Below are 12,453 nucleotides of genomic sequence, written 5' to 3'. Positions count from 1 at the left end.
GTATTTAAGTGACATTGACACAGCAAACAGGGATCATTAGGAGATCAATCTGTTCTGGCTCCACAGTAAAAATGTTCAATCATTCCCAAACGATATGAATCGTTCTGATCTGTTGCCGATCTGATATCCCCCATTTAGCCTGTCACATGGCTGAGGCCAGAGGAGCCCTGGGAGGTAAGAGTGCTCAAGGTTTAACATTTACTTTCACATTTTCATAAGAGGATAAACTGTCATATTCATTGTAAGGGTATATGTGGGAAATTATAGCTATATTATGAGATAAATAGAACATTTAGAATGTTTTAAACTACGTGAGGAGTTTTAAGAAACAGATGCAAATAATTGTATGTTTCTGTATGTTAGCTCAAATGAAGAACAAGTTGTCCCATGCAGTCAACAATGTGTCTCTGTGCCTCTGAGTTCAGTGTGTGTGTGTGTGTGTGTGTTGTGTGTGTGTGTGTGTGTGTGTGTGTGTGTGTGTGTGTGTGTGTGTGTGTGTGTGTGTGTGTGTGTGTGTGTGTGTGTGTGTGTGTGTGTGTGTGTGTGTGTGTGTGTGTGTGTGTGTGTGTGTGTGTGTGTGTTGTGTGTGTGTGTGTGTGTGGTGATACTTACAGTGGAGCTGTGTCCCAGCTGACTTGAGGAGGGCCAAAGCGGTGTTCTCCAGGTGCTCCAGGTGCGTGCGTGAGAGAAGGAGAGAGAGAGAGAGAAAGAGAGAGAGCGGTGGGGAGGAAGGAGAGGCAATCAGATTACGAGTAAGCTCTCTGAAGTGGACTGCTGATACTGGGAGACAGAGAGAGAAAAAGTCAAGAGAGCTACCTTTGTTGACCTGGTTCTTTGCAAGGCCATTGTTTACTCTACTCTACTTACAACTCTTGATCCCTCGTTTTCAATAAATGTTGGTTTGTGGAAAACAAAAGGGCATTGTGATGAGGGATGTGTGAGTGAGTATGTGTGTTGTTTGTGTGTATGAGTGTGTGCAGACAGATCTTCTTCTTTCTTCACATCATCTCGCCCTTAGTTTTTAGTCAACAGAACTCAATGGGCCCCGCAAGTCACAGGTCGACAACGGGCCAAATATAGAGAGCCATAAAGCCTCTTAGGAGAGAACCTTCTTACGATTCCCTTTCCGTGACCAGCATCTACAAATAGACCACACAAATATCCTTAAGTCAAAATCCCTCCCAGGTATTTAATTCTGAATGAGTAATTACTGGGTGTGTCAGTGTGTCTTAGGTCTGAGGTACGTGTGGTGTAGTCGCTCATTCACACCCTGGCTTTGGAGTGAGTCGCACACCCACACAGACACGCACACAGACACGCACACTCAGAAGCCCACTGCACCGAGCAAGGGATCTCGAAGGAACCGCTGAAGAACTCAGTCGCGTAGGTGGGACAGATCAGACAAAGCCGCCAAGATGTTTGACAGGGGGGGATTGGATAACCTGGTGGCCAACACGGCCTACCTGAAAGCCCAGGGTGGCGACGACAAGGAGATGAAAAAGCGTCGCCGAAGTCTGTCACTACCTAAGGCCGAGCAGTGTGCCGCCACCAGGGAAACTGTGGAGAAGAACTTTGAGTCGCTCTGCGAGAGGCAGCCGATCGGCAAGAAGTTRTTCCGGCAGTTCCTGACTGCTACCCCAGAGTACATCAATGCCGCTGAGTTCCTGGACGAGCTGAATGACTGGGATCTGGCGGAAGGCGCTGACAAGGACAAGCAGAGGACGAACATGATGAACAAGTTCTGCAAGGACGCCTCCAAGAACTTCCTGACCTACCTCACRGCGGAGGTAGCCGACAAGTGCAAGGCAGTGACGGACAATGACTTTGATGAAGTGATCAATGTTAAGGTGAAGGAAGCCACACGGGAGTTTCTGAAAGGCAAACCCTTCACGGATTACCAAACTAGCCCCTTCTTTGACAAATTTCTGCAGTGGAAGGAGTACGAGAAGCAGCCCATCACTGATAAAACCTTCTACGAGTTCAGAACTCTGGGCAAGGGAGGTTTCGGAGAGGTAAGCATGTACAAACCAATAGACTAGCAGCATGTCTTGGCGACATGTGCAAAATGTGTCAGTAATATTTATCGTCAATATTATCTATTTAATGAATATGTAAAACCTTTGTGACAACAGGAAAATGCACACAAGAACTATGCACAAAATAAACGATTAATCCAATGTAGTCTTTCCCATAGTTTCACTGATGCARAGTGTCTATTAGTACAAAATACACCTCAGTTAGCACCTCAGTTTGTCTTTGCAAAGAACTAATCTCTCTCTCTAAAAGTTGATCCACAGATCTGAATTTTTTCTCAGTTTCATCACACCTTACTCTTCTATGCATACTTTCAAGGTTGTATCATTATCGAGTTGTTCCGAAAGATGAGAATTGTCAATAAAAACTAAATGTCTCCTTGTTAGAGCACAGGGGCAGTATCAAAGCTTAGTGTRATGAGGTGCCATTTATACAACCCTTAGGGAGCTTTGCTGAGGTATTCAGGAGTCCTCTTAACCCATGGCCTCCCTCTGTCCAGGTATGTGCCGTACAGGTGAAAAACACAGGCCAGATGTACGCCTCCAAGAAGCTGTGCAAGAAACGCCTGAAGAAGAAACATGGTGAGAAGATGGCCCTGCTGGAGAAGCAGATCCTGGAAAAGGTCAACAGCCTGTTCCTTGTCAACCTGGCCTACGCCTACGACACCAAGACCCATCTGTGCCTTGTCATGACTCTGATGAACGGCGGTGACCTCAGGTACCACATCTATTACGTCAGTGAGAAGACCAAGGGTATCGAGATGCCACGTATCATCTACTACACAGCACAGATCTGCACAGGAATCCTTCATCTGCATGAAATGGATATCATATACCGTGACATGAAGCCAGAGAACGTGCTGCTGGACAGCTTTGGCCAGTGCCGACTCTCTGATCTGGGTTTGGCCGTGGAGCTGCCCGCCGGAAAGACCATCTCCCAGAAGGTAAGCCTGTTGAAGTTGGATTTTTTAAGAACTTGTAGTTGACTGTGACAATGGGAAACTATCAAAAGTCGGTAGCACGAGGCCTCCTGGGTGGCGCAGTGGTCTAAGGCACTGCATCGCAGTGCTAGCTGTGCCACCAGAGACTCTGGGTTCGAGCCCAGGCTCTGTCACAGCCGGCCGCGACCGGGAGGTCCATGGGGAGACGCACAATTGGCCTAGCGTCGTCCGGGTTAGGGAGGGTTTGGCCGGTAGGGATATCCTTGTCTCATCGCGCACTAGCGACTCCTGTGGCGGGCCGGGCGCAGTGCATGCTGACCAGGTCGCTAGGTGTACAGTGTTTCCTCCGATACTTTGGTGCGGCTGGCTTCTGGGTTGGATGCGCGCTGTGTTAAGAAGCAGGTTGGGTTGTGTTTCGGAGAATGAAGAGATGATGAGAATGTCATGACAATGAAGGAAATAAGACAGAGAGTTGAAGACGTGAAAGGGTCCTTTACGATTGCGATCTGATAGCAAGGTTGCAGAAAAATGACAACCAAGCTGTCTTCATCAGGGTATCATTATTACTCATCATTATACCCTGATGAAGACAGCTTGGCTGTCGAAACGTTGGATATTACATTTTTGCATCTGAGCTCCTAGAGTTCCCTCTCCTTTATTTTCAAGTTTTCTACTCCGCTAGCCAGCACCTCGCCTAAATAGGTGTGRGTTTCTTTTTCTTCTAGACAATTTCAATGGTTAACATGTCTGTAGCTTCTAATGTATTTGCAAAGGACTTCTGATGAATTGTCAATGATGTCTTACTGACATGTCAGCCACAGCTTTAATTTAAAAGTCAGGCTAACGTTTTCATATGTGATCAGAAGCGACACGCTATGTCTCACTAAAAGGATGAGCAGTAAATTAGGGAGAGGGAGTGGGTGAGTTTATGATAAGACCATGGTATTGTCAAATCAAATCAAAGWGTATTTCTCGCATGCTTCYTAAACAACAGGTGTAGACTAACAGTGAAATGCTTACAGACGAGCCCTTCACAAACAATGCAGAGAGAAAATAGAAAAGGAATAGAAAAAATGATATTACGACGAATAAWTACACAATGAGTAAAGATAACTTGCCTATATACACAGGTTAGCAGAGTCGATGTGCATGYWTACAAGGTAATTGAGGTWGATATGTACATACAGTGAGTGTTCAAAACCTTAAGGGCACCTGCTCTTTCCATGATATAGACTGACCAGGAGAATCCAGGTGAAAGCTATYATCCCATATTGATGTAACTTGTTAAATCCACTTCAATCAGTGGAGACAAGTTAAAGAAGGATTTTTAAGACTTAAGACAATTGAGACATGGACTGTGTATYTGTGCCATTCAGAGGGTGAATGGGCAAGACAAAATATTTAAGTGTCTTTGTAACTGGGTATGGTAGTAGGTGCTAGGTGCACCGGTTTGTGTCAAGAACTGCAACACTTCTGGGGTTTTCACGCTCAACATTGGAGTCAACATGGGCCCGCATCCCTGTGGAATGCTTTCAACACCTTGTAGATTATGTGCCTCGACAAATTGGAGCTGTTCTGAGGACAAATGGGGTTGGGGGGATGCAACTCAATATTAGGAAGATGTCCATAATGTTTTGTACACTCATTGTATAGGTAGGGATAAAGTYACTAGGCAACAGGATAGATAATAGACAGTAGCAGCAGCGTATGTGCAAAGAGTTAGTTCAATAAAGGTCTATGCAGATAACCCGGGTAGCTACACGACACGACCAAAGGTATGTGGACACCTGCTCGTCAAACATCTCATTCCAAAATCATGGGCATTAATATGGAGTTGGTCCCCCCTTTGCTGCTATAACAGCCTTCACTCTTCTGGGAAGGCTTTCCACTAGATGTTGGAACATTGCTGCGGGGACTTGCTTCCATTCAGCCACAAGCCACAAGAGCATTAGTGAGGTCAGGCACTGATGTTGGGTGATTAGGCCTGGCTCACAGTCAGCGTTCCAATTCATCCCAAAGGTGTTTGATGGGGTTGAGGTCAGGGCTCTGTGAAGGACAATCAAGTTCTTCCACACCGATCTTGAAAAAAACATTTCTGTATGGACCTCACTTTGTGCACGAGGGCATTGTCATGCTGAATCAGGAAAGGGCCTTCCCCAAAGCACAAAATCGTCTAGAATGTCATTGTATGCAGTAGAGTTAAGATTTCCCTTCACTGGAACTAAGGGGCCAAGCCCGAACCATGAAATGTTTCATCACTCCAGAAAATGCCTTTCCACTGCTCCAGAATCCAATGGCAGTGAGCATTACAGCACTCCAGCCGATGCTTGGCATTGCATATGGTAGTCCTTGGCCTGTGTGCAGCTAGTCGGCCATGGAAACCCATTTCATGAAGCTCCCGACGAACAGTTCTTCTGCTGACGTTGCAGTTTGGAACTCGGTAATGAGTGTTGCAACCGAGGACAGACGATTTCTACGCGCTAGGCGCTTCAGCACTCAACATTCCCGTTCTGTGAGCTTGTGGGGCCTACCACTTCGCGGCCAAGCCATTGTTGCTCCAAGACGTTTCCACTTTACAGTAACAGCACTTACAGTAAACCCTGGCAGTTCTAGCAGGGCAGAAATTTGACAAACTGAAAGGTGCCATCCTATGACGGTGCCACGTTGAAAGTCACTGAGCTCTTCAGTAAGGCCAATCTACTGACAATGTTTGTATATGGAGACTGCATGGCTGTGTGGTCGATTTTATATACCTGTCAGCAACTGTGTGGATGAAATAGCCAAACTCACACATTTGAAGGTGTGTCCACATACTTTTGTATATATAATGTATTTGGTTAACTATGTAGCAGTCTTATGGCTTGGGGGTAGAAGCTGTTCAGGGTCCTGTTAGTTCCAGACTTMGTGCACCAGTACCGCTTGCCATGCAGTAGCAGAGAGAACAGTCTATGACTTGGATGGCTGGAGCTTTTGACCATTTTAATACCTGCCTTGGATMAGCTATTAGATGATGGGGCTAAATATGTTTTCCCTGGAAATGGGGTCCTGCCAGGGTTAGGGTTAGTGACTTTTGACCCCATTRATATTCTATCTGGACCCTCTCTCTGTCTCTGAAGCATTTGCTGTAAATCMAGAGAGGGCTTACTGGATCGTTAAGGATCTGTCCAAGAGGAGACTCTGCCTTCATTATATAATCCATTTGATCCTTAGTGGTTATTATAGCCCAGCCAATTATAGGATGAACATTTTGGGGGCTGAGTGACTGCGTTGAAAGTCAAGTTGGGGGTTTGGTTGGTTTGGGCAGGGAATATGTCAAGGGGTGTCCTCTTGCAACAAACCCTGATCTCAACAGTGAAAAGGGGATTCTGGGATCGTTTGTGTACATGTCTGTACATTCTGTCCAGACCCTCAACTCCTTAGGTACTGCCTAAACTTGTGTACAGCCCCTTTGTGCTATTTAAAGATAGGCTATACTTATGTAGCCTATTGAGAATGTAGAATGGTCTCTATGGAACATGTCTGTTTTCCCAACAAAACAGGATTCAAAAAACTGACCAATCAAAGACACAGTACAGGAGTTTGCAAGTCAAAGAACAAAAAAACAGATAGTTTAGAAGCATCTCTTCAAATCAAATCAAGTCAAATGTTATTGGTCACATWCACGTGTTTAGCAGATGTTATTGGGGTGTAGCAAAATGCTTATGTTTCTAGCTCCAACAGTGCAGTAATATCTAACAAGTAATATATAACAATTTCACAAAAAATACACACAATACACACAAATATAAAGCAAAAGAATGGAATTAAGAATATATAAATATTTGGATGAGCAATGTCGGAGCAGCATAGACAAAGATAGAGTAGAATAGAATACAGTATATACGTATGAGATGAGTAATGCTAAATATGTACACATTATTAAAGTGACTAGTGTTCCATTATTTAAGTGGCCAGTGATTTCAAGTCTATGTATATACAGTATAGGGAAGCAGTCTCTAAGGTGCTACTGATGGCTATTTAACAGTCTGATGGCCCGAGAGTCTCTCAGTCCCAGCTTTGATGCACCTGTACTGACCTCACCTTCTGGATGACAGCGGGGTGAACAGGCAGTGGCTCGGGTGGTTGTTGTCCTTGATSATKTTTTTGGCCTTCCTGTGACATAGGGTGCTGTAGGTGTCCTGGAGGGCAGGTAGTTTMCCCCCAGTGATGCGTTGGGCAGACCGCAGCACCCTCTGGAGAGCCCTGCGGTTGCMGGCGGTGCAGTTGCCATACCAGGCAATGATACAGCCCGACAGGTTGCTCTCAATTTTGCGTCTGTAAAAGTTTGTGAAGGTTTTAGGCACCTTCTTCACCACGCTGTCTGTGTGGGTGGACCATTTCAGTTTGTCAGTGATGTGTACGCCAAGGAACTTGAAGCTTTCCACCTTCTCCACTGCGGTCCCATCGATGTGGATAGGGGGGTGCTCCCTCTGCTGTTTCCTGAAGTCCACGATCAGCTCTTTTGTTTTATTGACGTTGAGTGACAGATTATTTTCCTGACACCACACTCCCAGGGCCCTCACCACCTCCCTGTAGGCTGTCTCGACGMTGTTGGTAATCAGGSCTACTACTGTTGTGTCGCAAACTTGATGATTGAGTTGAYGCGTTCATTGCCATGCAGTCATCGGTGAACAGGGAGTACAGGAGAGGGCTGAGCACGCACCCTTCGGGGGCCCTTSCGTTGAGGATCAGCGAAGTGGAGTTGTTGTTTCCTACCTTCACCATCTGAGGGCGGCAAGTCAGGAAGTCCAGGACCCAGTTGCACAGGGCGGGATTGCATCGTCTGTGGATCTATTTGGGCGGTAAGCAAATTGAAGTGGGTTTAGGGTGGCAGTTAAGGTAGAGGTGATTTGATGCTTGACTAGTCTCTCAAAGCACTTCATGATGGCAGAAGTGAGTGCTACGGGGCAATAGTCATTTAGTTCAGTTACCTTTGCTTTCTTGGGTACAGGAACAACGGTGGACATCTTGAAGCATGCGGGGACAGCAGACTGGGATAGGGAGAGGTTGAATATGTTGGTAAACACTCCAGCCAGCTGGTCTGCACATGCTCTGAGGACGCGACTAGGGATGTCAGCAGCCTTGCAAGGGTTAACACGCTTAAATGTCTTACTCACGTTGTCCACGGAGAAGGAGAGCCCACAGTCCTTGATAGCGGGCTGCATCGGTGGCACTGTGTTATCCTCAAAGCAAGCAAAGAAAGTGTTTAGCTTGTCCGGAAGCAAGACGTCGGTGTCCACGACATGGCTGGTTTTCCCTRTGTAGTCAGTGATTGTCTGTAGACACTGCCARGTACGTCTCGTGTCTGAGCCATTGAATTGCYACTCCACTTTGTCTCTATACTGACATTTGCCTGTTTGATTGCCTTGCGGAGGGAATAACTACACTGTTTGTATTCGGCCATATTCCCAGTCACCATGGTGACTTGCCATGGTTAAATGTGGTGGTTTGCGCTTTCAGTTTTGCGCGAATGCTGCCATCTATCCAGTGAACAGTGGGTTAACTGCCTTGTTCAGGGGCAGAACGACAGATTTMTACCTTGTCAGCTCGGGGATTCGATCTTTCGGTTACTAGTCCAACGCTCTAACCACTAGGCTACCTGCCGAATCAGTTCAACTGCCCTGGACAAAGGATCCAATTCGGGGAAAGTCGTATTCCTGGTCGTAATGTTGGTAATGCTGGTGAGTTACCGCCACTCTGATATCCAAAAGTTATTCCCTGCTGTATGTAATAACACAAAAACATTCTGGGCTAATAATGTAAAAAATAACACATAAAAAAACTAAATACTGCAAAGTTGTCTAGGTGATTCAGAGTAGACAAGGCTAATTGTGTTAATTGTTATAATTGTGTTGGTACCTGGGTGTTTAACTGATACTTGATGAAAAGTGCATATGTGGAAGACATTRTCCTGTGCTAGTTCCTAAGATGATGTGTGTACGTGTATCAATCATGTGAACCAGACTACCATTAGCTTTCCTGTAAAATTATTCGTTAGAGAGTTTTACAGATTGCGGCATCTCTGCAGGTCAATAGTGGCAAAGAGTAAGTTGCAGGCTCTATAGAAGCCCAGTAAGCTCATTATCCAGTGATCTTCTCTGGTCCTTCTTGGCAGACCAGGGAGCTGTGGCTAACCCCCCAGAGGCTTGGCTGGCTTTGGCCTTCTAAGCCTCTTACTTAGCAGGCATTACACAAATCTGTTCCCTGATCAGACTGGTAAAATCAGGTAAACCATACATTAAAGAATGTATGTGTAGCGTTGTTATTTCTTGACTATGTATTAGTGAGCCCCAAAAAATAACTTTGCCTGTGGGGTTTCATGTAAAAGCATACATATCCACATTGTTGGGCAGTTTTAAAGTGATTTAGACTTACATTTTACTACAGTAAAAGTTGAAAAGGTCATTCAGAGTACCCAAGGTACTCAATGGAGTAAGCAAGGTGATCTCTCCCTTGTCCATTGCCCTTGGATCTACAAAAAAGTAAAGGAATTAGAGGACAAAGTTTCCCCCAGATGTTTGGCCAATGTCCTCACTGTGTCAAGGCTGGACCAATCAGGTGTTTGGAGGGCTTTGATTTGACCAATCACAGGGAGTATTCCATAGCTGATGAAATGAAAAATCCAATGCAATCCATGTTTTGGAGAGGTGCTTTCACCGTGCTTAGCATTTAAGCCCCGGGTCAATGGTCAACTTAAGAATTGGAGTGGCAAGTCCATTCCTCTTAAATAAGTGTACAAGGAGAAACCTTGAAATCATGCTAAAGATCTAATTTATAGGGCTGTGGTAGCAAGCACACTTTGAAGGTATCATCCTCTACAGCAGGGTTCCCCAACTGGTGGCCTGCAGGCCGAATTTGGCACGCGGGTGGTTTTATTTGGCCCCCCAAGTTTTCTAAGCAAAAATAAATAAATAATTTGTATTTTATTTTATGTTCATTGTTGGCCATAAAAGACTGTAAAAACATCAGGAAATTAGCCCCAAGTGATTTTAATTTTGGAAATCTGTTCCCAAGTATTCCCACGCATAATAGAGAGATACATGTGATCGTATACAAAGCAAGGTTTGAAATTATTATGTTTTAGTCAAGAAAAAGTTGATGATCCCTGCTCCACAGTACAAAACCACAGGTTTGTACACAGGATGTATTACTACTCACATTTGTAATGCTATGATTGTGCATGGTTATCCATATATATGTGTGTGTGTGTGTCTGTCTGTCTGTGTGTATAGAAAATGTGCCAAACTAAAACTAAAACGTATATTTCAAACATACTGTACAATGATGAGTTGTCCTCTTATTGTCTCCTTCATCTTTCTACCCTACTCCCTGAATCTCTCTCCTACCTCCCCTACCCCGTCCCAGGCTGGAACRGGAGCGTACATGGCCCCTGAGATCCTACAGGATGTTCCCTATAGGACATCCGTGGATTGGTGGGCCCTGGGCTGCAGCATCTACGAGATGGTGGCCGCCTACACCCCATTCAAGGGTCCCGAATCCGGGAAGCAGAAGGTGGAGAAGGAGGAGGTGCAGCGTCGCATCATCAATGATGAACCCCCATGGGAGCACAAGAACTTTGACGCGCCCACCAAGGCCATCATCCAGGAGTTCCTCAAGAAGAAGACTGATGAACGRCTGGGCTGCAAGTAAGAGCATCGGTCCGTCCAGGCTACGACTAATATTTGCAATAATAACAATTCTCTATTTTCTACTGGTGTTGTCATTTATGAAGAAACAGCCCTTTCAAGTCAGGTAGCTCACCATTGCTGGGATAATAGTGTTTCGGCTAGCTGGCTAGCTTGATGGCAAGGGTTGGCCATTCCTTTTCAATTCCATTCAATTCCCAGTTCCAAATGTTCCTTATTGAATTGGAATTTCAGTGTACTTCCTGAATTGACAGGAATTTAAATGGAATTGACCCCAACCCTATTGATGGCAAACATGCTTGCATGCTGATTCAACATAGATTTTCAACTCAGTTATTAGTCAACTACCTACATTACAATTGATAAAGGCAGAATCAAGACTATCCAATGCACTCTGAAAACAACTAGTCAACTGTGTAGTAAGCCTAGTTAGCCTTCACCTGCCAGTATGATCCTAATGCGGAAGTATCAAAATTCTGTCCTCTACAGGGGAGGAGGCGAGGATCCCCGAAAACACGAGTGGTTCAAGGCCATCAACTTCCCTCGTCTGGAGGCTGGTTTGATCGACCCCCCTTGGGTGCCCAAGCCCAACGTGGTGTACGCCAAAGACACTGGCGACATTGCTGAGTTCTCTGAGATCAAGGGCATTGTGTTCGATGCCAACGATGAGAAGTTCTTCAAGGAGATTGGCACGGGAGCCGTGGCCATTCCATGGCAACAGGAGATGATCGAAACGGGACTGTTTGACGAGCTCAATGACCCCAACAGGAAAGAGTGCGCTGGGGGGGGTGACGACGAGGGAAAGTCTGGCACATGCACACTGCTGTGAGCAACCAAAGTTGGCACATATACACATACCAGTATGTCACCAACACATCAACTGATTCGCTCATGTTCTGTAAAATTACAACAGAAAATTACACAAAAAAATTATTTTACAAGGGAGGAGAGCAGCAGGAGAGAGAGAGAGGAGGTATCCTTCCCTGGAACGGGTTGGTTGCCATTGATTTTAGTAGCCAAATYTTCCCTGAGCTGCAGAGCAAATAGGAGGGTAAAAGGTGGCTTTACCAAGATTGGTATTGTCTCTTCAGATTGCAGCTACTCCCAGATGTTTCACATMATGTAGTAGTGCCCTCCTGGCCAACAGGGGTCGCTAAGAGTAAAATACAACAAATTAATATTGTGGATACAAAAACATTATATGATTAATGGATAAATACAGGCCTCTGGTTACATACAACCTGCACCAGAAAGATTAGCATATGCAGACAGCAGTGCTAGCCCTCAAACCTAGGCATTGGCCACAATGGAGCACGATATGCTGAATTAATTAGTTCAGGAATATGGTTGGGATCTCGTCCTTGATTGTGGTGCATTAATTTTATTTGATACGGCTACGTTTTTCTTCCGCTCCCCCCACCCCCCTACATTCCTTTTGCCTCTCTAAAGGCAGAGGTGATAACTTTTTTGGGACACATCACCTTATTACAGATTTCACCTGGAAGCAATCAAAAGCAAATAAAGTATKATTTCTACCAACATAAATTATTTCAAATGAAATGTGGTGGAGGTAACATTTACTTACCTACAGTGYCTCTTCACCTTTAAACCCAGTGAAGTCAATCACTACATTTCCAAGCAGATGGACTTCACAGTCCAGCATCTAGTTTTATTTTAAAACGGTGTTGTATATGAATATAAATATGTATATTTATGCACTGAGAAGGGAGAAATCCACAGATTAGGTGCAAGTCAGGACTTGAAGAATGCTCAACTCTTGTGTTTGGGAAGGTT

The 12,453-nt window shown here is 45.1% G+C and overlaps 1 protein-coding gene across 1 annotated transcript; it reads left to right on the top strand.

Moving 5' to 3' along the window:
- Positions 1-1,329: 1,329 nt before the first annotated feature.
- LOC111956490 (rhodopsin kinase grk7a-like) lies at positions 1,330-11,879 on the top strand. The gene is made up of 4 exons (XM_023976942.2): positions 1,330-2,012; positions 2,534-2,977; positions 10,379-10,659; positions 11,149-11,879. The coding sequence occupies exons 1-4, from the start codon at positions 1,416-1,418 to the stop codon at positions 11,486-11,488; spliced, it is 1,662 nt and encodes a 553-aa protein (XP_023832710.1). The 5' UTR covers positions 1,330-1,415; the 3' UTR covers positions 11,489-11,879.
- Positions 11,880-12,453: the final 574 nt, after the last annotated feature.

This window comes from Salvelinus sp. IW2-2015, linkage group LG32 (assembly GCF_002910315.2).
Source record: "Salvelinus sp. IW2-2015 linkage group LG32, ASM291031v2, whole genome shotgun sequence".
Lineage (NCBI taxonomy): Eukaryota > Metazoa > Chordata > Actinopteri > Salmoniformes > Salmonidae > Salvelinus > Salvelinus sp. IW2-2015.
This window is presented reverse-complemented; position numbering and strand designations above follow the sequence as displayed.